The 25,508-nt window shown below is 41.2% G+C and overlaps 2 protein-coding genes across 2 annotated transcripts in view; one reads left to right on the forward strand and one right to left on the reverse strand.

Moving 5' to 3' along the window:
• Window positions 1–25,508, forward strand: part of LOC119426617 (melanoma receptor tyrosine-protein kinase) — a 531,032-nt gene that overhangs the window by 174,021 nt on the left and 331,503 nt on the right. The window lies entirely within an intron of this gene.
• LOC119426609 (cullin-1) lies at window positions 1,751–24,119 on the reverse strand. The gene is made up of 22 exons (XM_037694177.1): window positions 23,950–24,119; window positions 12,698–13,067; window positions 11,274–11,448; window positions 11,043–11,210; window positions 10,718–10,768; window positions 10,542–10,632; window positions 9,216–9,379; window positions 8,980–9,142; window positions 7,592–7,722; window positions 7,299–7,406; window positions 7,118–7,224; window positions 5,051–5,099; window positions 4,828–4,959; window positions 4,631–4,748; window positions 4,480–4,556; window positions 3,672–3,790; window positions 3,494–3,599; window positions 3,382–3,429; window positions 3,182–3,264; window positions 3,006–3,111; window positions 2,812–2,925; window positions 1,751–2,320 (listed from the first exon to the last, which is right to left on the reverse strand). Exons 2-22 carry the CDS (start codon window positions 12,832–12,834, stop codon window positions 2,240–2,242), a joined length of 2,328 nt encoding a protein of 775 aa, XP_037550105.1. The 5' UTR covers window positions 12,835–13,067; window positions 23,950–24,119; the 3' UTR covers window positions 1,751–2,239.

Here is a 25,508-nt window from a genome sequence, read left to right on the forward strand (position 1 = left end):
GATTTTTCAGCTTTGGATAAATGCGTCTGTTTATAAGAAGAAAAAAAGGATACCAAAAACATTTCTAAACCTTTTAAAAATATATAAAGCAAAGAATAAAATGGTCCTAACTCTAACGTCACAATCAAGGCTGAGCTTTTGAGACTCGTAAGTCAAATTTAATATAAAACCAAGTTTAGTTTCTGACGTTAAGTTTATAAAGACTCGAATCATGGATCGGGTCAGAACTAAACTCTTATCGTTCTAAACGAAGGTGGTTCCAAGCATCTACTACAGGTAAGATACTGATGACCTTTACACTGAATCTACCTTCAAAATGGCTGACCTGCAGCATAAAGAGCCAAAGAATAAAAGTGTCTTTCACCAGATTTGGAGTTTAAATAAAAATGTTTTCTTTAGCTGGGGTGGGGGGGGGTGGGGGTGTTATGTCAAAGGGTTAAATTTGGTCTTCAACGTGTTTTGTTTTAATGAACACAGCAGTGAGGGATGATGGGAAATCATGGCTCTGCCGTACCTTCAGGCCTCAGACCAGAACAGGTTTTGACAGGTCCAGAACCTCAGAACCCTGCACTGCCTCTCAGTGTTCCTCTCTGGAACCTCCCTCTTCCTATGGATTCTGGTGCTCAAAGGTCCGAACCCGACAGGCTTTCAGAAACTGATCCTATTTTTTAAACCGCCTGGTTCTAATTTATTACGGCCTCCAGTCGGGTTTTTAACCGGGCCGACGGATTCTTCAGGGGTTGATTCTTGGTGCTTCACTCGTCTGTTTTCTGTCGGATTCAATCATTTCCCACCCTGCTGATCCAGATGAGCCTTCTCACTTCAGAACCAGCAGGTCTTCGGGCCGGGTACCAAGCAGCATGCCCAGTTGCATGCTGGGAAATAAACTGACTGTTAAATGAGACGCGACCCGGCCCGATTCTGTAACTTCAGGTTCTTCCTGTTTTAGATCCAGGTGCTGATTTTTCTTGTTTACAGGGTTCTGTTAAAATATTAAAATGTTCTGAAACCTTCAGATTCTGAGTTTTCATTTTGGACCAAACCGTTCCAGAACTAGATTATTTGTAACCTCAGTTAAATTAATCTGCCACCATGAAGACATTTTCTTGTTTTTAAAAAAGAGATTTAGCCACAATGGCCAAAGAAGCTAAAAGTAGAAAAATGCTAACTCGACTTAAGGCCCTCCATCTGAAGCTGCAAAATTGCATCATTTTGTTGTCAGCGAAGCTCCGCCCCTTCGACAAGGCCTGGGCCAGGCTTACGCAGCTAGTGTGTGACTGGTCACAAGTTTGTGAGCGTGTTTGAAATGCACTCGACTCTTCAACTGGTCAAACTGGATGGAGAGCGTGCAGACGTGTTTGGAAGTCTCGTCTGCTGAAAAGTGCTGCGCTTTCTTCGTGATAGATTTGTGGCCAAATGGCTGCAGGGATGGAGACTGATGAGAAGAAACCTCATCGGTGACGTATACTGCAGGGGGCGGGGCTTCCCATGAGTTCTGCGCCGCATCTCGTTGACTGGAATGTTTGTGCGACAATGAACGTACAGCTGTTCAGATTAATGCTGAGCCCTTTAACAGAACATTAGTAGATTAGCATTAACATTAGCTGTAGTTTGGTGGTTTTAAAGTGAATGTTTCTATGGGGAAAATATTTGTGAATGAAATAGAATTTCCTACTTGTGAAGAACCAGTTATAAAAGAGGCTAGACTGAGCTGAGAACAGAACCAGGAAGTGCGCAGAACCCGGGCGAGGCGCTTTAAAGAAATCTTTCCTTGTTTTTATTTATCACACATTTAGAAAATGAACCACACTATACAAATGTCCACCGTTCAGTAATGGATCAGGCCTCCTGCACCAACCCGACCTTCGGACCAGAACATCTGGAGCGGACAGAAGCAGCAGCTCTGCGGTTCGGGCCGACCCGGCTGGGTGGACTGCGTCGTTTGGGTTTATTCTTGTTTAGGCAGTAGCATGCAGAAACCTGTGGGAGCGGCTCTCCTCCGACCCACTAACTCTTCATGGCTCTGGATCGGTCCGTGTTATTTACAACATGACTGGAGGAGGAGGGGGGTAGGCGGGGTCTCCCAGCCGCAGCAGGAGGGGCGTTTGTTCCTTCATCACTGCGGGGCGACAGGAAGTCCTCTGGTTGGACGATCCACACTTTATTACTCAGACGTAAAATAAAAAAAATAAAGGTTACAAATAAAAAAGGTGAGGAGAGCCGGGGGCGGGGCCAGCGCTCAGGCCAGGTAGCTGTAGGTGTCCTTTTCACCGTCCACTCGCTCCAGGTACTCCTTCTCTATCAGGATGTCGATGCATTTCTGTCCACAAGGAGACAAAAACTGTTTTCAGATGCATTCTGGGTATTTTGTGGTCACCAGAAAATTAATAAACTTTTTAATATTTAGAATTTCTATATTTTAAATCCTTTTTGACTTTTGGAAATAAAAAAAAAGTTTACATCATCGTGTGAGAATTAAACGTGTTATTTTACATTTTAGGGAAACTTTTGAGAAACCAGAATCTTTAAGGTGTCGGTTCCGTTCAATTTAAAGAGCCGATATGAAAAATATGAAGCTCACTGGAGCAACTGGAGTTTCAGCTGATCTAAAACAAGAAAAAGGTAAAAAAAATAATAATAATCTGGAAAGGGGAGGTTTTTAAAAGCCCAGGTACTGGACAGAATCGTCAGAGGTTCTGTTCGGTCCTAAGGTCTCATCTGAGGGTTTTTATTATACAACTCAAAGAAATGGAGACAAAACATCCTGGATTTGGACTTTGATCCGACCTGGAAGGACCTGGAGGACGTTACCTTGATGACGGGGACTCTGGGTTTGAACCGGGACGACAGCTGGTTCAGAACCTCAGCCAGGAGCTGCTGGTGCTTCAGAACCTTCCTCATCTTCATGATCCTCACGATGGCAGCCTAAAAGAAAAAATAATAATAATTTACAGAACTTAAAGATCCAAACTGGATTAGAGCCGTTAAAAGTTCTGGAGGTGGACCTGGATCAGCAGCTTCCGGTCCTCCTCGATGTTCTTGTGGGTCGTCTCCTGCTCCTGCTTCTGCTCCGTCTTCATGGGGACGTTGATGTTGACCCTCAGCTTCTTACTGCAGGAGAACAAGCAGGTTAGAGCACCAGAACCCGCACCGACCCGACTGTGACAGAACCGCTGCTCACTTTTTGTATCCGAGGAACAGTTTGATGACCGTGTCAGGTTTGAAGTCCACCTCGTCCACGTTGGCGTTCTCGTCCTCCAGAACCTGAAACAGGAAGTCCAGATTAACGAGACCTGTCGAGTTAAATGTGGTGCCCTCTGGTGGTCCAACAGAACCAGGTTCTGATCAGAACCAGTTTTAAAAGTTAAGTTTTTCCCTCACCAGCAGCTTCGACTTCAACAAAATCTGCAGAACCTGAACCAGGATGTCCTGAGAACAGACAGAACTGTTAGTAAAGAACATTTAGGAAGCGGTTCTGGTTCTGGCTCCTCACCGTTTTGATCTGCGTGCTGTCGGTCAGCTGCTGCATCGTGTAGCTGTCCTCCGTGTTGTACTGCAGCAGGATGGCCATCTGGAAGGTGGACGCCTGCAGCGTGTACCTATCCAGGAGTCAGTCTGGGTCAGAACCTGGGCCCACATGTTGGACTCAGCTCGGATTATAATCTGATTACCTGTTCTTGAAGCAGTTGGTGACCAGCTCTCCTTTGGACAGGTGATACAGCCAGGTGAGCTTCCTGCCGCTGTGTCTGCTGGCGTAGAACGCTGTGAAGCGCTGGTAGCTGCGCTCCAACTGCAGGAGCAGGAGGAGAGCTCAGAGCAGAACCTCAGAGGAACCGGTCAAACATTCAGAACCAGGGACTGGACTCGAAGCTGATCCGTACCGGGTCGCTTTTAAAAATTTCAGACCAGCTCCGACACTCACAATGTAGATGGTTTTAAATCTCAAAATGTTCATTTGCTGTTTGATCTTTTTAGCTTGTACAGTTTTATGGTTTTAGTTTCTGTTCAGCCTGCTTGAACTTTAGCTTTATGTACTTTAGCTGATAATGTAACTGGTTCAGTTTAGTCTGAATAAATAAATCTGAAAGGACAGACATTTGTTTTGACTCCTGGAAATGCTTAAACCAGTAAATCTGAGATTCTGATAGCTCCTGGTGAATCAGGTGTAACAGGTTCCTATAGCTACTGGTGAATGTGGCTTAAATCTGAGGTTCCTATAGCTGCTTGTGGCTTGTCTGGTTTTCAGCTGAATAAATCTAGATTTTTTTCCTCCATCTTTATTTATAAACAGGCATGCTCTAATTTCTGGTAGCCGATGGCTCCAGAGGAACACAAGCTAAAACTGTTCGGATTTAATCTAAAGGATGGAAAAACTCTGAACTAGTCTGAGTTTAAAGATTACGTTTTTTTTATTTTCGGGAGGATGTGTTTGATAAAAATCTGGACTTCTGAAGACAAACAATAACTTGGGTGGATTACCTCTGAGGGCAAAGCGAAGGTGCAGGACTGCTGGAACGGCCAGGACCCAGAGCTCAGAACCTGGATACTGAAGTCCACTGAAACAGATGAGAACAGAGTCAGAACTGGCCTGGGACTCCGACTGAACAGGGTCAGTGGTTCTGGGTCCTACAGTCCAGAGGCTCCGAGTTGCTGAGGTGCTTCTTGAATTGCTCGTTCAGGTCTTTACTGACTCCGATGTCCTGGAACATCCGCTGCAGTTTGGACGTGTACTCGAAGCCGCACGCTTGCTGCACAAGAAGAAGAAAAAGGAGGTCAGCATACGGCTGGACGGAACGTCTGACCTGACTGAACCGGGCAGAACCAGACCTTCAGTTTGGAGATCATGCTGGCCTCGGCGTCGTCACTGGCGCTGTTCTGGTGGACCAGACGTTTGGCCAGCATCTTGGCGTAGAACTTTTGGAAAACGTCTTTGTCCTCAATGTACTTGAATACAACCATCTGAGACGAGACAGGAGACAAGAGGACAGGCTGCGGATCAGACAGTTCAGGTTTTAGAATGGATGACATCATTTCCTGTTCTGATCCTCACCACTTGGTTCAGCGTGTCCTCCAGCTCAGCCTCTTCGGGGTTTTTGGAGCTGAAAAAAGAAAAACAGATTTTTATGATTCTGACGTCTCAGATTAACAAACAGGAAGTCTCTGCTGGTTGGACAGAGGCATTTCCAAGACGACAGTTTGTCTGGGACCTCCAGATGTTTTGTTAGTTTGGTTGTTGACTTTTATGCTCATTCAGTTTATTGTTTTAATCTGGTTTAAACTGGATTTATATTTGTGCTTTTCAGTTTAATTGAGTTTAAATTAGATTTAGAGTAATGTTTTCAGGTTTAATCTAGTGTTAGTTTGATTACAATTAGTGTTTTGAGGTAAGAATCTGGTAAAGTAAGACTCGGCGTATTAGGTATAATCCGATTTTGGCTAAATTCTGACTGAAGTTTTTTAATTTAATCTGTGCTAAATGGGATTAAGATCAGGTTATTTTTTTAATCTTTAATCTGGTTTCCGTTGGATTCAGATTTGTGTTTATATCTGTAATCTGGTTTCAGTTGGATTCAGATCTGCGTTTACAGTGCCTTGTGAAAGTATTCGGCCCCCTTGAACTTTTCAACCTTTTGCCACATTTCAGGCTTCAAACATAAAGATATTAAATTTTAATTTTTTGTGAAGAATCAACAAGTGGGACACAATCAAGAAGTGGAATGAAATTTATTGGATGTGTCAAACCTTTTTAACAAATAAAAACTGAAAAGTGGGGGATTGGATTCAGGTCTGGACTTTGACTTGGCCATTCCAACACCTGGATACGTTTATTTGTGAACCATTCCATTGTAGATCTGGATTTATGTTTTGGATCATTGTCTTGTTGGAAGATAAATCTCCATCCCAGTCTCAGGTCTCTTGCAGACTCAAACAGGTTTTCTTCCAGAATGGTCCTGTATTTGGCCCCATCCATCTTCCCTGTCCCTGCTGACGAAAAGCAGGCCCAAACCATGATGCTGCCACCACCATGTTTGACAGTGGGGATGGTGTGTTCAGGGTGATGAGCTGTGCTGCTTTTACACCAAACATATCGTTTTGCATTGTGGCCAAACAGTTTGATTTTGGTTTCATGTGACCAGAGCACCTTCTTCCACATGTTTGGTGTCTCCCAGGTGCTTGTAACAAACTTTAAACAACACTTTTTATGGATATCTTTGAGAAATGTCTTTTTGCCACTCTTCCATAAAGGCCAGATTTGTGCAGTGTACGACTGATTGTTGTCCTATGGACAGACTCTCCCACCTCAGCTGTAGATCTCTGCAATTCATCCAGAGTGATCATGGGCCTCTTGGCTGCATCTCTGATCAGTTTTCTCCTTGTTCCAGATGAAAGTTTAGAGGGACGGCCGGGTCTTGGTAGATTTGCAGTGATCTGATACTCCTTCCATTTCAATATGATTGCTTGCGCCATGCTCCTTGGGCTGTTTAAAGCTTGGGAAATCTTTTTGTATCCAAATCCAGCTTTAAACTTCTCCACAACAGTATCTCGGACCTGCCTGGTGTGTTCCTTGGTCTTCATGATGCTCTCTGTGCTTTGAACAGAACCCTGAGACTGATTCTTCGTCCATGGTCATGCCGTCCCCCATGAGCCACAACGACCAGCCCAAACACAACCCTGAGACTATCACAGAGCAGGTACATTTATACGGAGACTTGATTACACACAGGTGGATTCTATTTATCATCATCAGTCATTTGGGACAACATTGGATCATTCATAGATCCTCACTGAACTTCTGGAGTGAGTTTGCTGCACTGAAAGTAAAGGGGCCCAATAATATTGCAACCCCCACTTTTCAGTTTTTTATTTGTTAAAAAAGTTTGACACATCCAATAAATTTCATTCCACTTCACGATTGTGTCCCACTTGTTGTTGACTCTTCACAAAAAATTAAAATGTTATATCTTTATGTTTGAAGCCTGAAATGTGGCAAAAGGTTGAAAAGTTCAAGGAGGCCGAATACTGTCACAAGGCACTGTATATATTTAATCTGGTTTCAGTTGGATTCCGATCTGTGTTTATATCTTTTAATCTGGTCTCGGTCAGATCAGTGACCCACCTCTTCTTCAGCAGGGAGTCACAGTACCGGGCCAGCAGCTCCGGGGACTTGCTGGAGGACTGGGCCATCCTGGTGACGGCGTTGTTGTTAATGAAGCGACCGCAGGCCTGAGGAGGAACGGGAACACATCAGGTGTGTTCCAGCCAACCAGATTCTGTTTACCTGACAAGTGACCTCTGACCTTGTCCAGTGCTGCCACGAAGCCAGCGTCGTTGTTGAAGGCAGACATGACCAGGGCGTTGTACTTCTTGTGGACATCCAGGGTGGTCTGGACGTAAACTTTGGGGTCCTGAAAGACAAACGGACATCTTTGAACAGATTGGTCTCAATTCTTAGATCTAGAACCAGTTCTGGGTTTGGTTCGGATTATTTATTGTTGACCACTAAATCATCGGCCAGACTGGACTGAATTAGCTGACCCTTTCGGATCAGAACCGTCCTGTTCTGGTAAACTCATCTGAAGGGTGTGCGTACGTTGAGCCCTGCCTCGCCACACTTCTCGATGGCGGCCAGGCCCTGGTTGTGGATGTGGGTCTCCAGGAGTTTCTTCAGCTCGCCGAGACCGTCCGTGATCCGAGAGACCAAGTTGTACATCCGACCCAGATCTAAGAATGGACATCAGCAGAACCGTTAAAAATAAGAACTTCTGATTCAAGATGGCTGCTACAGGACACAGAAAAGGCTAAAACTCAGTGTTACAGACTTTTAGCTACAATTCAGTGTGGTAGTAGCTGAGTCACCCTTAGATAGATTTATTAAGGTCAGGATGAGAAGAACCAGTTGATGAACTTCTGTAGAGCTGAACTCTGACTCAACGGTTTTATTATTTCCATGTTTCTTTTAACTACTTAAAACACAGGTGCTTTTTTTTTTTTTTTTATCAAAAAGTTCAGCTGATCAGGAATACTGTGCTCAGACTTTTAATTTTATTACTATTCAAAATATTTAACTTTATTAAAAATAAAACTCTCCACAAAAACATGCAGTTCCTTCAGAAAAATTGTTCTCATTAAAATCTGATTCAGCTACTGCCTTTGGTTATGTTATGCCAATTTTGATCTTTAGCTACCATTTTTCTTTTTTCTTTTAGCCATTTTCTACATTTTTTTTCAAATTAGCCTTTAACTGTTTATTTGAGACTTTGGTCATTGTTTTGCTACTTTTAACATTTGGTTACCCTTTCTTGAAATGTAACCTTTATTCAGCTTTTTTTAATTTTAACCTTTACCTCCTAAAATGCTACTTTTAGCATTCATACTCCTTTTTTGTTGCTATTTTGAAGTTTTAATCTAAGGAATCTTAATCTGGTTCTGCAACTATTAGCATTTAGCTACAGTTTTGCTACTTAAAGTTTTTACATACAATTTTGGTATTTTTAGTCTTCCTTTTGTTGCTTTTGGTTGACATCTTTAGTTTTTACTACAAATTGCAATTGTTAGCATTTAGCTCCAGCATAGCTTGTTTTAGCTTGTTTTGTGCCCATTTGAATTTTAGCTATCAAGTCTGTATTTTAGCTGACAATGTTAATGGTTTAGTTTTGTGTGAATGAATAAATCTGAGGACAGTTTTGATTTCTGGAAATATTTAAACCAGTAAATCTGAGGTTCCTATAGCTGCTGGTGGATAAGGCTGAAACATTGGGCTTCTATAGCGGCTGTTGAATCAGTTTAAAATCTAAGGTTCTTATAGCTGCTGGTGAATCTGGTTAAAATCTAAGGTTCCTATAGCTGCTGGTGAATCAGATTAAAATCTGAGGTTCCTATAGCTGCTGGTGAATCTGGTTAAAATCTGAGGTTCCTATAGCTGCTGGTTAATCAGATTAAAATCTGACGTTCCTGTAGATGCTGTTGAATCAGGTTTACCTTCGTTCTTGTCGGCATCCAGCAGGTTCTGGAACTCTGTGTGGAAGATCTCCAGGTGCTTCTCGATGAGGACCTGCTCACACTTCCTGGCCAGCTCGTCCTGCGTGGACTCGTGGAGGTAAACCTGGACACGCCGCTGCTCCTCCAGGAGACGGGCCTCTGCCTGAGGAAACAAACATTATAGTTAGACACCGTGGTAGGAGGCAGAGGCTCCCATCGGTCAGTCGTCAGCTCACCTTCTTCATGTACTCGGTGACCGGGTTCTGCTGCAGGAACTCGGTGCTCTCCCGGGTGTAGAAGCGCTCGGTGTCCGTGAGGAACTGGCACTCGAAGTACTCCTTGTAGACTGACAGCGTGGGGCCTTTGGCGAAGGCATCCTCCTCGTTCAGACCCAACTCCACTGGAGGAACACAGCAGAAACCCTTCAACAACTTCTGGCATGGGACAGGTTCAGGTCTTTGGATCTGACAGGGTTTGAATAAAGAAGTTCTCACACCTGCAAAGATTCAACTCTTAAAACGTCTCAGATGCTCTCCAAACGATGAAACGATGAACTTTTAACCCTTTGTGCGCTTCAACACAAACATTTAGGTGTCATCTCAGAAGAAACTTGGTTCTGTTGGTTCTGGGGGATTACTTCAGTCCTTCAGAACCAGTTTGTCTTTTGCACTGATGGGGTCTTGTGACCCTTTGTAGTCCCTATACCTACATTTATCAGGTCTTTGTAGTTCCTGGTTCACAGGACCTCTGAGTGATGTAAGAGGGTGTGACTTGTTCCTCTGGTGGTGTGAAACCCAACACGAAGGTCCTCATAACGCCTCCATAGTGGGACCAAAGTCCTTAAAACTGTTAAGGGTTAGTCCTCCTTTCAGACACACAGGATGAATAATGTGGTGAGGCGGATGAATCCAAATATTGAGATTATGGATACAAACGCTGATATATCATAAATAAAGATCAATTTCTTTACTTCCAGAACCAGGTCCAGAAGAAGTGCAACGAAAGAAAAAGTTTTATTTCAGAACAAAACAAAAACAAAGATGACTAAAACCTAAAATATTAATTCTCCAATTTCTAACGTTTTCAATTTCACTTATCAATAAATATAATAAATAATAAATAAATAAATTTAATTTGTCCAGAAACTTTAAAAATCTAAAAACCTCAAATAATCAGTTAATGAACCATGGAGATCAAACATTTGTCATTTATAGTTAATAAAATATATTCAGGTTTAATTTATTCATGATAAAGCAGCACACACTGAAACGGTTTTTGATCCTTTAGATGTTTGAAGCATCAAATAGAGATCTGGTCTGGGTTTACTTGGTTTTGGACCCAATTCTGTAGTATCGGAGGCCATTAATCAGACCGGCAGCATGAAGCTTCTCAGATGGTTCCAACTCCACAGACCTTTAAAATGTGGGTCAAACTTTTACACTTGGACATAGATAATTGATCTGTAAACCAATTAAGATATTAACAAATTTAAAAGGGTTCCCTTGGTTCTGTTTGTTTCCAAGGATTGGGTTCTGTCCAGCGTGTTGTGTTCAAGGACCTACCGTAGGACTGGACCACCCCGCTGATCAGTCTGGTGTTGATGGTCTCTCCGTTCCTCTCCCTCTCGATCAGCTTCAGAACAGCATTTGTTACCTTTTATAGAAGAAACCAGGAGTTTTTTTTAATCCCAGATGAGTTTTAATCTCAATTTACATTGATTATAGGAACGTAATCCCACCTGTTTGTTGAGGGGTCGAAATAAGCACTCCCTCCAGGTCACCAGAGCCAACTGGGAGGAACGGGAAGAGACAAAGGTTTGATTAAGGCTGGCTGAGCCCAAACTGAGCACATTTTTGGTTTTAATGTTTATTTTCTGCTCTTTGCAAATCAAACCTGAAATCAATCAACATTTTTGTCGTTTATAGACAAAAGACAACAACCACCTGTTTTCTATTTAAGGTCTTTCAGAACCAAACTTTTAAATTATTCCTGGACAAAACTTGTGGTATTTTATTCTCCCATCAGTTGAAACATCTTTAGGACCAGCTGTGACAAAAACTCACGGAGTAAATCTCGTAGATGCCCTTGCGTCCCTCGTCACACTCCCGTCGGACCCAGTGGCGGTTGAGGTAGGCGCAGATCCCATTCAGGACCTTACTGGAGAAGCGGTAGTCCTCCCACTGCTGGGTGTAGAACTTCAGGACGCACTCATCCATCAGGTCCTCGCCGTCCTTCAGACAGACAGGGGTTAGACCTGCAGAACGTTTCAATTGAAAACATCTGGGTGAACGGACCTTCAGCAGGCTGGTCAGGTAGTTCTTCAGGAACTCCTTGAGCCGCTTGTAGAGCTCTAGACCCACGAACTGGGCCCCGCCCGGGGTGGTGGACTTTTTAGAGGGCTTGGCTGGAAGCATGGAGCCCCCGCCCTGGCTGGACTGGTGGACGCTGGTACAATAGTTATATACATGTCTGAAGGAAGGGTTAAGGACCAGAACATGGGAAGCACAGAATCAGACCCGACCCGGATGCAGTTTATAAACCTGGAAGAGCTTCAGAAACAGGATGATCTGATAAAACCTCTGTTAGACAGCTCACAACTCACGTAAAGTTAAACTACAATGGCAACCACCTTTAACATTTTTAAACAGACTATGCAGGTTTGGACTTCAGACAGGAAGTGACACATCGACGTGAAACAAACACTCAGATGAGAAAAAGCCAGAGGTAAATATTCACTCAGTGGTGAAGCGTTCAGTAACTGGCTGGTTTTTAAAGCAAGCAATCAGTGTTTTACTGCAAACTCAGGCTCCATGTTCCAAAAACTCGGTTTTAAATTGGCTTTAAAACAAATGTGAAGGACGCTCAAGTATTGTAGGTCTGAAAGGACATAAACCCACAGCTCGGTACGTACCTGGAGATTTGCGGTGACGGTTTGATCGGAAATATTTTTAAAAAAAAGAGAAACTCTCAGATGCAGAGAAAGAATAACATCCACCCGTGTTAGTGTGGAGGGTTTCAACTGACTTACTTAAAAAAAAAAAAAACTAATAAAATATGTCCTTCAAATCCAAAGTGATTTGCAAACAGAGGCCTACTGTTACAATGGTAGAGCTAGGGGGTGGCCAATGGTGACCATGACCACACAGATTAATCTTCAGCCACCCCAGCCAGCCATTTGAGGGAACTATACTAAAGCAATTTAAAATCTAGAAAGTATAGTTTCCTTAAATGATATGGTGGCAGCCATCTTGGATTTTGGCGTGGTAAACCAATTTTTGATGGGGATCTTTCTTAAGAATAGACGTAGCCACACCTTAATGGACGTCAGTATGTTGCTTATTTTTTATGCTATCCAGCTCACACGAACATGTACTGTACATACTGTTACATACATGTTCACAACATGCATGAATGGATGGCATTTCCCCATCCCCCTCTTCGTTTAGTGATGGGGGACATAAACGTGGACTCTCCTGGAGATGAGAAGTCCAAACCATGACGCCTGTATCTACCCTCCTACTTTCTTTGGACAAAAGCATGTCCCTGAGTTTTTATTTCCTCTTCTTCCTGACAACACATACTTTTGTTCTATAGTTCAGAACATTTGTGTTTGTTGTTTACCATTTATGGAAAAGAAACAAGAAGCCAATATATTTTGCCCTGAACCCTTCCAAGTGCTTGCTGAGACCCCTCCAAACCCTCCGGTGGTCCAGGATACGTGTAGAGCTCCATGTAGCGAGACTTGGCCATGCTCTGCCTCGTGTACACCTGCTGGATTCCAGCCCGCAGGTCGTCCCATATCTGGTCCAGGCCTATCTGTTTCAGTCCGTGAGGGTTCTGGGTCCTCGTCGACATGGTGGAGCCCCTCGTCCTCTCCTCTCCCCAACCCGGTCCTGCTCCCCCCGCTCCTAGGCTGGTTTCGGTCCTGACTCGCTGCTCCCTCAGAGTCTGCAGTCCATCTGGTGGCTGCAGAAGAAGAGCTTCAGGAAGCTGGTTTTCGGCTGTGAGACGGGCTGCAGTCCGACTCCACACGCCTTGACGGCGCTGTCTGCCTCTCCTCCACCTGAAGGTTCTCCTCACCAGATGACCTGAGGAGATCGGATAAACAAACAAATCAGTCAGCCATGGAATTAAATCTCTGGAGCCAAACATCCAGCCACGTTGGTGTTACACCTGACGTCATCCAGATCAACACAGATTAGTCCATTTCTTCAGCCGCGCTACGAGTTGCTGTCTGAACGGACCGAGACCTGACTGAAGGTCAGGAGGTTCCTGCCCCCACAACTGAGGTCATGATTACAGCCTCAAGAGACCAGATCATGAAACTAAGTCAATAGAGCTGCAGCTACATCTTGACAGGAAACGGAGAACGTGACATAAATAGAAACAGGAGCAGGACCGGACCAACGTCTGCAACAAGCTACAAGAGTTAGCTTGTTAGCTCCAGAGGCTAATTAATTATCAACAAACTCTTAACTTTACAAACAGCCAATGAAACGTAAATACCATTACCAGTACTTTATAGCAGTTTCTGTTGACTCTGGTATTTCAGCTGAAACTTACTAAATTAAACGTCAATCTTCAACTAAAAACGATCATGTTTTGGTTTAAAATCTTCTGAGTGGAGGAAAACAGATTTTAAATGTACAGATTTATCTTTTATGGGCTGTTTTTACAAAGAAAATATGTTGGGTTGCACTAATTGTAATATGCAAAATAAGACCAACCAAATATTTACATGCTTCATCACCCACACCTGACCAGGAGACAGTTTCGCCTTCAGTTTAAAAAATCTTGTTCTTAAATAATTGATTTCGTCATTTTAAGAAGTTATAGAAATATAAACCAAAAAGCCTGAGATTTACACCAAACCATCAGTCACTCGGTGACAAGAATCAGTTTTTAGTCTGATCAGACACAGATAAAACCAAAATTATTTTAATTTATCCTCACTTTAAGGATTTATTCTAAAGTTGAATAAACACAAACTTGATTTAAGGGTTGATCAAAGCAGGAGATGCTCGAGTGTTTTTTACAATTTAAGAAATAAAACGATTGAGTCTACACGTAGGTCAGAAACCAACTTTAACAAATGACTGAATCTAAAATATTCTTAGTTACTTCATTGAACCTTTTGTTTTATTCTGCGTTATCACAACCGTACACACATTTAGCACATTTTGTTTTGCTTGGACTTTAGGTTTTCACCCATTTGTATAAACTATTTATCCGTTTAATGTTTTTATCTTTTTGTAAATATTTTTGTGTAAATGTTTGTGAACAGCTGAGTGGAGTCTTCTGCTTGGCATTCATTGTGAACAGTAAAGATTTTGTTGTTCCAGTTGTGCACGTAACAACATGAATCTTTGTAAATTATCACAGAAAGTCAAACAATTCTTTGCCATATAGAAGAGGTTAATTTTGTATTTTTGGTTTTTAAAACTGACCTGCTACTAAATCGTCGACTCGTCAAAAGAAAAACTGAAATTTGTGGGTTTGAAACTGGACCAGATGTTTCTGTGAGGCGTCCTGATGGTTCTGTAAACAGCTGAAGTTGACGTTATCCCGGCAGAACCTGGATCTGAACGTTGGAGCGAGACACAAACTGCTGCTTCATGTGGGCAGAGCAGCTATATTTAGCTGCAGCAAGCGGCGATGCCAGTCTGACCACTTTCAACTCCCAGAACCAGAGAGTCCCGACGTGACATGAGAGACCGGTCAGCTGGGGAGGACAGGAAGCTGAGCCAGCGGACCCGCTTCAGTTCCTTGACTGGAGGCGATGTGAGGATTTATAAACACTGATCGTTATGTCATAAAACACGTACTGCTGTTTACGTCTTCATGAGGTTCTGATCCATCTATATTTAGACACAGATGGAGGAGAATCTGAACCAAACTGCAAACAAAGCTGTTTCCTAAAACAGCAAGCAGGAAGCATTTAATTTTGCTGCACACCGCCGGAGATTTTTACTTTAAGTACATCAATCAGTCACACGTAGACATGGACTTGCCCTCGTTTTCTTTTTGTTGTAATATTTATCAGTTTGAATTTAATGTCTTAGAAAATAAAACGTCAAGTTCAAGGACTGAAACAGAGACAAACACGCTTTTTAAAGAAAAACTGAAGAAAACGGTTGACCGTCTTTAAAACGTCACCAGGAATGTTTGTATGTTTGGAAGGAAAATATAAAAATAAAAGACTTGATCACGAGTTTCATACATTGAAATAAAGATCATTTTAAACAAAGTGCCAAACATTGTTATATTTTAATTTTATATTTTCAATAGTACCAGATCAGAGGATTCTCTTATACTTTAAACATCATTAAAATGAAATAAAAAGCCTCAAGAGTTGTTGAAGGAATGCCTATCACCCGCCACCCGGTATCACCCGCCACATATCCCATCAGTTTTAACATCCGATCATTTTATGAACTGTAGCAGTTTGGGTCAAACCTCGGAATGACTCTCAGCTACTACCACATCAAAACTTTAGCTTGGTGTCTGTAAACTGACTGACTGGATCCATTTTGTCAGCTGATCTCGAGCTGCGGCTCCTGGAGGCAAGTTACAAAAACCCGGTGCAGGACGATCAGTCCAGGACGATCAGTCCAGGACGATCAGTCCAGGACGATCAGTCCAGGACAATCAGTCCAGGACAATCAGTCCAGGACAATCAGTCCAGGACAATCAGTCCAGGACAATCAGTTCAGGTTCTCTTGAGGAACAACAGGAGACCTTCCAGATGACGCCTCAGCAGTAAAACCTGAACAAGCTGGGCTTTCAGCTGCAGCCACCAGAGATGAACCCTAGAGCAGATCAGAGCTCTGAGTGCAGGAATGAAGGCTTCAAGCCGACTCAACTTGTCTTTAGCTGGTTCATAAAACAGGCAGAGATGAGACGCCGCTAAAACCTCAGGTCTACTTGAGACTTTAACTGTTTATTCTCACCAGAGAAACATCACTTCCTGTGAAACTGCAATGTCAATGCTTACTGCTAAAAAGGTTTCCTCACTGAACTGTTAACGTGAGTTGAATTTGAACAGAAATTAGCAGAATTGGAATAGGCAGAAAACGTAGCAGGAAAAATGCCTAAAAAGGAGCATTAAAAAAGTTGTTAAAACTAAATTACAATATGCAGACAAGTTGAAAAAAGCTGAAGCAGAACAAAAGCTGAAATGAGCAGTAAAAGGTTGTAAACAGCTAAAGGGTTTGAAGGATGTGAAGAGAGCTCCAATCATTTTCAATGAGAAAAACATGGCCGACAAAGTGAAATATTTCAAAAAGTTAAAATTGCACAAAAACCAGCAATCTCAGCAGAAATTTCCAGAATGAGCCGAACGTTTTGATACATGGAACTGTTGAAACAGCACAAAAATTGTGAAACTAGTTACGTGCTGATAAATGTGGGGAAGAAAAATGATTTAGAAATAGTCGCATTATTATTTTTTTAAACATCCTACAGATAATTAGACTTTTTTCCATTTATTTTTTCATTTACGCTTTATTTATCCAGGTAGTCTCATTGAGCCACGAGAACGCATTTTCAAGAGAGACCTGTTTAGGAGCAGATGGGGGTTAAGGGCCTTGCTCAGGGGCCCAGAGTGGGGCGAATGAGGGTGGAGGACGGTGTGGGTGTTCCACCTTTTCCACCCACATTTTCATGTTGACGGTACTGGGAGTTGAACCTGCGACTTTTGGATCACAGGCCCATCTTCTAAACTCTGCGCCACCACTCCCCGCTTTAAAACAATCTTTAAGGGGGAAACCTTTAGGGGGAAATTGGGAGAATATTTTCTCTAACCCAGAATAAAATGGATTATTTTGCCGTCCTGAATGATTTCTACATAAACTTTAAACATTTAGTTTATTTGTGAGCTGTAAATCAGATACCTGCAGGAGTTATTAAATCAGGAAGAAGTTTATGATGCATTTAGTTGTGATTATGGTTATCAGCCTTCAGAAGGATGATACAAACCAATCAATCAGATTTATCTGCCATTAAACTCCATCTTTACTCCACTAAAGTGATTACCTGTCATTTATCAACATAAAACTTATTGCCAGGTCCATTTAAAAACAAATATTGCTTTTTTTTTCTGTAGAGTGATTTTTAGTCAAACCTCAGAGAACCTGTAAGAACACTCAGAAGGACCGAATCAAGGATTCTGGTCTCTCTGGTGGACTGAGAGCCCATGAAGCTCGGCTCTGGTCTCCAGACCCACTCAGCCTACCTGAGGCACTGGCTAGTTTAGTTGCCATGGCAACCAGAGTCAGACAGTAAACTCCCTGTGAGTCCGCAGGCCTTACAGAAGCTGTCTGAAGGTTTCAGGTCTCACATTCAGGCCCATCCGGTTCCAGAACAGTGATCAGCTTCATGGCAAACCCAGCTGTGTGTACAGTACAAATCTAATCTAATCTTTCCTTCTCCCATTTTAAAATCTGACTCGAGGATTCCTGATGACCACTGACTGTACCTCAGATTAACAATAAAAACAGTTTTCATTCTGTCCTAATCCTCCAAATTAAGAGCTGTACTATTAATAACAGACAAATCCAGAACTCAGAAGTTGTACATTTATGACCACTTTCTACATTTTCCACCTATAATCTGCCTGAGTACCCTCTAAACTCACTTTATGGTCCATGGTGTCAGGAAAAATCCAGATTTTTAGTTTTTTATGTAACCTTTATTTATACAGGTAGTCTCATGGAGTCATGAGGACTCATTTTCAAGAAAGACCTGTTTGGGAGCAAATGGTGGGGGTTAAGGGCCTTGCTCAAGGGCCCAGAGTGGGGCAAATGAGGGTGGAGGCAGGTGTGGGTGGTTCACCTTTTTCCACCCACATTTTGATGTAGGTCTGGGAAGTGGAACTGGTGAGCTTCTGAACATAGTCCCACCTTCTCTAATCTCTTCTCCACCACCCCCAAGATGAATGCTGACTGAATTTTCTAGAGCCATTTTAACAGCAGCTTAAAAACCAACAATGGCGGCTAGTGTTCTGCTTCTTTTAGCTTGTGCTCTGCTTCTTTTAGCTTATGTTCTGCTTCTTTAAGCTTGTGTTCTGCTTCTTTTAGCTTGTGCTCTGCTTCTTTTAGCTTGTGCTCTGCTTCTTTTAGCTTGTGCTCTGCTTCTTTTAGCTTGTGCTCTGCTTCTTTTAGCTTGTGCTCTGCTTCTTTAAGTTCAGTCGTTCAGCTCTTGTGTTCTTTAGGAGGAAGTGGTTTTAGTTGGACTTTATCATAGTTTTGAGGCGTCGGTAGCAGATATTTATTAAACATTCCGACGATTCCTTCTTCAGCCTGGACCGTAAATAATAAACAGACTATAATAAATCTTTCGTTTGGCTCATCTAACAAATGAAGTAAGTTTCATCAGATATTCAATAACCAGACTTTATCAGGGAGAGAAGTTTTGAGCCAGATAAAGCTCTGTTCCTTGATTCCACCAGATAAAGCTCGAGTCAGAATACCTGACTTGCATCTGCTCTACATTCTGTCTTTATGACGTGTATTTGATGGGAGTAAACGGCAGCTGAAATGCTCACAGAGCAGCTAAATGTTTGAAGCTCTAACAATGTGATTCGAGCGGAGAAACAAGCCGTCAGCAGGTGAGAGCCAAATGAGCACGTGCAGCAAACGCCTCCCCTACAGGTGTAAATGTTACACAACAAGAAACAACAAAAACAAACCGGACTAATGACAGAAATGTGACAAGAGGCTGAACCTTTGGCCTCTGAAACTGAGCAACTAATAAAGCTGTTCTGATGACCGGGATCGTCTGGTTTGATTCTGAGTGTTCAGACATGTCCAATAACAACATTTAAAACTCAACTCCTACTTCATCTTTCTTCCTATCCACCTTATTCCTGGGGGCACTACTGTATAAATTATTATGGGTACAACTTCCTGTCGGACACCAGAAGTAGCAGTAAGCACTGGTTAACCATGGTAGAGGAGCACAAACCGCATTTTATTTGAAAGTAATTTGCATTCAGTTTTTCAAATAAAACACCGTTTTTGTTTTGATTTATTTAACAACCATAACGTTTACTAAAATAGCCTTATGGAGTTCAGGTGCCTGTTGCAATGTTCACGGCTGCATGAACAACCATCAGTGCTACAACAAGTGTTTTGAACATGGATCCAAAACAAAAAAGGGTTCCTGTGAAAAGCGGTGTGGTTTCCATCACCTTCCTACAGAAGAAGAATGTGGCTGAAAAAATCTAAACTTGAAGAGAGCACACAAAACGCTGTAGGTGTGCTCATTTCACTGGTTGTCCATCGCTTCATAGTGGGAAGCAACAGAGTCAATGAAGTAGATAAATATGTTAGTATAAGACATCTGTGGCCACTTCTCCAGGTCGTCCTTCCTCATCCACAGTGGTATGATTATATTGTCCTGTGTGAGCTCTGACAGGTGGTGTTCCCACGTTTAAATTAAATCCACAATGCTTAGAGAAACTACATTAGCTCATGATGTTCGCACATAAACAAAGCCGGTTCTGATCCACGCCGGAAGTCGTGCCCGTAATTCACGCAAGGCAGCATGGGGGCTAGGAATATAGTGTGTAGCAGCCCCCCAGCTCTTGAACAACATTCAGCGCAATCTCAACGGGTGATTTTCAGGTTTTCTCTTTTTAATTTCTTTTCAGTCTGGATCACCATGATCACCGTGAAAACTAAAACATATACAAACATTTAGATACAAAAACATGGGCTCATATATTAACATACAAAGCGTACATCGCTGCTTTCACCAGGGGAATGCAAAGCATAGATTTGTCTTTGTTTCCTTTACACATCAAACATTTGAGTCCTGCTAACAGTTGATTTCCAGCCATTCATTAGTACAACTGATTGCTGCCATCTTTTATAAGGCTGGCCCTTATTGGCTATGGCATCCCGTGAGGTACAAAATTAACCAAACTCATTGAAAACTACAAATACCATGAAATCCAAACAAAATATGTATGAACAACCAACACAGTCAAACATCTATAAACAATCTACACAATTTGGAAATTAATTTTAAACAATTTACACAATTCCTTAAAAGTAATTTACAGTCCGATACAGGGTTGATAAAAAAAAAAAAAGTTAATCTGGTTTATCTTGGTTTTACAACATGTTGATCAACAGAAGGTAAAGTCTTAACGGTTTTCTTTATTTTAATTTGTCATTTGTGTAAAACGTGTATTGTGTTCTACCATTTCCTGGTTCTGCTACATGCTACATAACAGGAGTGGGGCGTAAAACCAAGTTTTAGATGAACGTTTGCCCCAGCAGAGCCACCGTTGCTTCCTGAAGGTAAAACATTATAATAATAATAATAATCATCATTTTATTTAAAATGCGCTTTTCATGACACCCAAGGACACTTTACAGTAAGAACAAAGATCAACAGGAATAAAATACATAGAATATAAAATGCATAAAGAATATAAAATACATACAGCAAAGTTAAGGATAAGTGAGTCTAAAGAGATGTGTTTTCAGAGCAGTCTTGAATAGAGAAAGAGAGGTGGTGTTTCGTAAGTCAGGGGGTACAGAGTTCCAGAGATGAGGAGCAGAGCAGGTGAAGGCCCTGCTCCCCAGGTGGAGAGGCGGGCAGAGGGTACATGGAGGTGTAGTGAAGAGGAGGATCTGAGAGAGCGAGAGGGGATGGAGATGTGTAGGAGGTCAGATAGGTACGGAGGGGCAAGGTTGTGGATAGCTTTGAAAGTGAGAAGAAGAATTTTGAAGACGATGCGTGATTTAAACGGGAGCCAGTGGAGCTGCTGCAGGACAGGAGTGATGTGGTTATAGGAGGAGGTTTGAGTGATGACACGCGCAGCTGAGTTCTGGACCAATTGTAGCTTCTGGAGAGATTTGTTGGGGAGGCCATAGAGAAGGGAGTTGCAGTAGTCAATCCGAGAAGTCACAAGACTGTGAACAAGGACGGCTGTGGAGCGGGGTGTGAGAGAAGGGCGGAGACGGTTAATATTTCAGAGATGGAAATAGGTAGACTGAGTGACGTTGTTGATGTGTGAAGTGAAGGAGAGAGTGGTGTCGAGGATGACACCAAGACTCTTGACCTGAGGTGAGGGGGATAGCAGAGAGTTGTTAAGGGGGATGAGAAGATTTTCTGATTTTGAAATAAAGAGTTTTTGGTACCGACAAGAATGATTTCTGTTTTGTTACTGTTTAGTTGTAGGAAATTGTTAGAAAACCAGTGATTTATCTCATTGAGACAGTCGGTGAGGATGGAGGGTGGGTGGAGTTTGGTTTTGTTGACAAGTAGAACTGTGTCATCAGCATAACAGTGAAAATGGACACCAAATTTACGGAAGATGTGACCTAGAGGAAGGAGGTAAATGATGAAGAGGAGGGGTCCGAGGACAGAGCCTTGGGGGACACCCGTGGAGAGGGGGGAGACTGGGAACGAAAGGATTTGAGCTGAATGAATTGAGTGCGGTCAGAGAGATATGATTTGGACCAGTCTAACGGAGTACCTGAGATGCCAATGGAGGTTAGTCTGTTGAGGAGGATAGAATGACAGATTGTGTCGAAGGCAGAACTTAGATCCAGTAAAATGAGGATAGACAGAAGAGCAGAGTCAGCAGCAAGAAGAAGGAATTATGGTAAATTATCAGAACATGACTGTTTAGAAATTACTTAGAAATGTTTATTCGCAACACATTTCCTGTGATAAAAATTATGCTAAAATCTGTTAGCTCTTCCATAGTGTTTTCAATGTTAAGTTAGCATTTATGTTACAAGTTGGTAATTGCTGGTTTGTCTGTAAATAAATATTTAACTTATTGTGAATTCTTCTTGGACATAAGAATATTAGGGGTGCACTGACTGCAGTTTTCTGGCCGATCACCGATTTTGTACGACCTGCCGATTCCCATTTTGGCCGATATCGATTTTGTTTTATAAGCGAATGTATTTTTTAATTTGAAGTAAATTTATAGCAAATTTATTTCAGGTCTGTTGTGTACCACGACCTCAAAGAAGTCCCCTGATGACCTAGAAGTGACCCGCAGGACATCAGTTGATGATCACAGTTTTGTAGCTCGGGTTATTTATTTAGTCATTTAATTAAAAGAAAGAAACGAAACAAATTCATCAAAAATAAAAAACGGTGAATGAAAAGGGTGCAGAAAGAAGAAAAAAATTCTTAGAATATATACCCCTTATTAAAAAAATATATAAAATAACTACAAACAACAACCTACGCTTGAACAATTTCCAAACTGAAACCAAAAAACATCAGGCATCCTTCACCTGGCACCACACCTTCACCTTAATCATCTTTTTAGACATATAAATTGTTTTAGAATTTTTTATGGTGATAGAGGCAATTCCATTCTTTTTTTTTTATATTGTTATGGAATTGTTTTGTACTTTTTTAAAATGAATAAACTATATACCATACCATTCCATTCCCTGAATTATAACGCAGCTCCTTCAGACTAGTTCTAAATGGAGGTTTTACAGACATTTCCATTCCCTTAAGGTTATAACGACTCTCTTTTTTAACAAATTCTAATTGAATATTCGGGGTAATATTTTTAATGAGCTTTATATATATGACTTGTAAAATACTATATTCAACCAAATCATATTTTTTTAATAATTTCAACTGATGAAATAATATATTTGTTGGGTGACCATAGCACTTCCTACTAATAATTCTTATGGCTCCGGTTACATTTATTTTAGTGAACGAATGGGTAAAATTTGGCCCATTTTAATTGTAAAAGTTGCCCACAACAGACCTAGACCTGAACTTTAAAAACAAAGAACATCACTATTTATTGTTAAACTTTAACAATATGCGTTTGTTTAAAATCTACTTGCTGCAAAACATGAAACCAAATACAAAACTATCCTGAGCTATATAAAAAAAAAAGTACAGTGAGTTTTTTTTATAGTTTTTCAGCAGTACTGTAAAGCAGGTAGTACATAAACAGCTCTTTCATAGACATTTCCATTTATTGTTGACCTGTTTTCTGTTTGTGTTGATAAACAAACACCGGCTGTTTGTGTTGATAAACAAACAGTAGTAGTTAGCAGATGGTCACAAATATTTTCTGTGCAGATTCTGCTTCTAAATGTTTTTGGTTGATCACAGGTCTTTTGTTTTGACTTTTAATCACCTGAGCGTTGTTTTAACGTTTTAATCTCTTGGTTTTGATTTAACTGTGTGAGTAAAGGTTTTATTTTCCATAACGCTTCAAAGGATTTGAACTATAAAGCCTCACAATAGCATCCAAATATAAACCCAGCATTTAACTTCAGCTCATTTTGTGGACAGTTTAGAGGTTTTAGGGTGACAGTTAAGAGAAAATGTGTCATTATGGTGGTTCAGAAGAACCCCCGTGTTTTTCTCCAGGTAGAGGAGGTCAGGCGGAATAATAAAAAACTGACTCTAATGTCTCATCTTCAAGCTTTAATGTTAGATTTGAACATTTTTTCAGCTCCTCCGGGGTCCTGAATCCAAAGCGTCATAGAAGGTTCCCCTCAGGGTCTGGTTCTTTTAAAAGACAGGTCCCCTCCTGAAATAAAGCCTTTAACTGGACCTTATCTGCTGAATAAAATGGTTGTTGGGGTTCTTCCTCGTCGGGGCTGTAGTTTAACTCCAGCTACGCAACACTGAAGTGTTAGCTTCTTCGGATTAGCCGCTTAGCTCGGCTGCCTGGACGAGCTTTTTATCGAACTACGTCGTTGGTTTCCTCACTAAAACTCGCCCAGAAACGAATATAATGTTTTAGGTTGTCTTTATGGACAGACACTGATTTTCCAGAGCCAGCAGCTGCGGTCAGGACTCAGTAAATGGCTGCTGTAAAATGGCTTCTGTTCGATAATGAGTCAGGAAAACAGTTCGCTAACGGCTTAGCATTAGCTGTTAGCTTCATTTTTTTAGCTAAACTCAGGGAATATATCAGCGGCAGCCAACGACCGAAGCTCTTAAACGTCTTCTTACCATCTTAAGGATCGTCACCGTATCCGTATAATCGCTGTACAGGTGGGTTTTCGGTTTCGGAACCGGTCTCCTCCGCCGCGTTTCGCTGCTCCGTGCTTTCTTGTCGTCCTTTGCCGCTAACTGCGACCGCTTCGCTGCTTCGCACAAAGATCAGAACTGCGTTGCCTTCAGGTACTGTCGTAAAATCGTACGTTGTGGCGAAAAGCTCGAACAAACGTACAAGATGAAAAACGAAAAAGCACGTAAATTAAAAACATCTAAATTAAAACATAATTTGTCAGTTTGAGGAAATATTTTTTACTTTTAAGTTTTAAAATGTTTGCAATTTGCATAAAGGCAACATTTGAATTGATTTCTTTTTTTTTTACTCAAGTGAAATAATTACTTTTTTATCACCTTTATGTTTAGACAACAGTTTGATTTTACGCATTTAAGTTTTTCTTTTTAAACATTTTTATTAATACAATCAAACTGATGTTTTTATATAATTAGACAATACGAGTACGCGAGACGTAACCATGCGCAACGTTGTGAAGTCGGAGCTTAATGATGTTGTTTGAACGCATCAACAGGCCTTCCGTTTAAAACTACAATCATGGCTGCCCCTCTGTTTCAGCATAGATCTTGGGGCGCATGCGTAGCTGGCAGTTTCAGCCTCCTTGATGTGAAAGTTGAATGCGGGAGGAAGATGCACGACTCTGACATTTCGCTCTGTTTGCTTTAAATTCGTGTTATGAAAACATTAAGCTAATTGAAACTAAAGCAACTATGTTTGACTCTATTTTTACAGAAGTAAAACCATCGCGTTTAACTGACGTTAGCTTGTTGTCAGTTAAGGCAAACGCTAGTTTGTTGCATTAAAAGTTTATTTAATTATTCATTTGTTGCGTGATTTACTCCCGCAGAGTGGGTCCGCTGCTGGTGGACAAGACAACGCAAACACCAGAAACAGATTTCTGATGAATAAAGGATGCTAATGTAAAGCCAGAAGTTTTGGGAATCATTCTGAGTTGAATGAATTTACATAAATATGCTGAAAAAGTTAAAACTGCTAAAGTTAAAAAAAAAAAAGTAGAGAAGTAGCTGAAAGTAGCAGAACTGTAGCTGAAATCTAACATAACAGAATGTTAGCTTAAAGCTAAAAGCAGAACAGTAGCTTAAAACTAAAAATAAGTAGTTAAAAGTAGCAAAAAGCTAAAATAGGAGAATGGGAGCTAAAGCTAAAAGCAGAACAGTAGCTGAAATCTAAAAAAAAAAAAAAGTGATGAGGTATTTTTATGTGGAAAACATTTTATTTAAGTAAATTTCAAAAATCTGGTTTTATCTGATTGTTAATCTGGTTTGTTAGAATGCTGACCCTTATAGATATATAAAAGAAAAAATAAATAACTAATCTATTTAAGGGAAAAATTACTTTAAACAAATTTAAAAACTGTGTGTACTGTTGTTTTAAAATAAAATAAAAAGACTATATGTGCAAGTTGTTTAAAAAACTAACAAGTGAGCAATTACATGTTGTGTACATTAAAACAATTACATTAGTAATAATTGTGATAAGA

This window comes from Nematolebias whitei, chromosome 20, assembly GCF_014905685.2.
Source record: "Nematolebias whitei isolate Nwh7 chromosome 20, NemWhi1, whole genome shotgun sequence".
Taxonomy (NCBI): domain Eukaryota; kingdom Metazoa; phylum Chordata; class Actinopteri; order Cyprinodontiformes; family Rivulidae; genus Nematolebias; species Nematolebias whitei.

Excerpts from the sequence above, each read along its gene's own strand:
- LOC119426609 (XM_037694177.1), bottom strand. The coding sequence starts at position 12,834 with ATGTCGACGAGGACCCAGAACCCTCACGGACTGAAACAGATAGGCCTG. Across the intron at positions 4,960-5,050 it reads AGGACACGCTGAACCAAGTG|ATGGTTGTATTCAAGTACAT; the intron begins GTGAGGATCAGA and ends GTCTCGTCTCAG. Across the intron at positions 4,749-4,827 it reads GCATGATCTCCAAACTGAAG|CAAGCGTGCGGCTTCGAGTA; the intron begins GTCTGGTTCTGC and ends CTTCTTGTGCAG.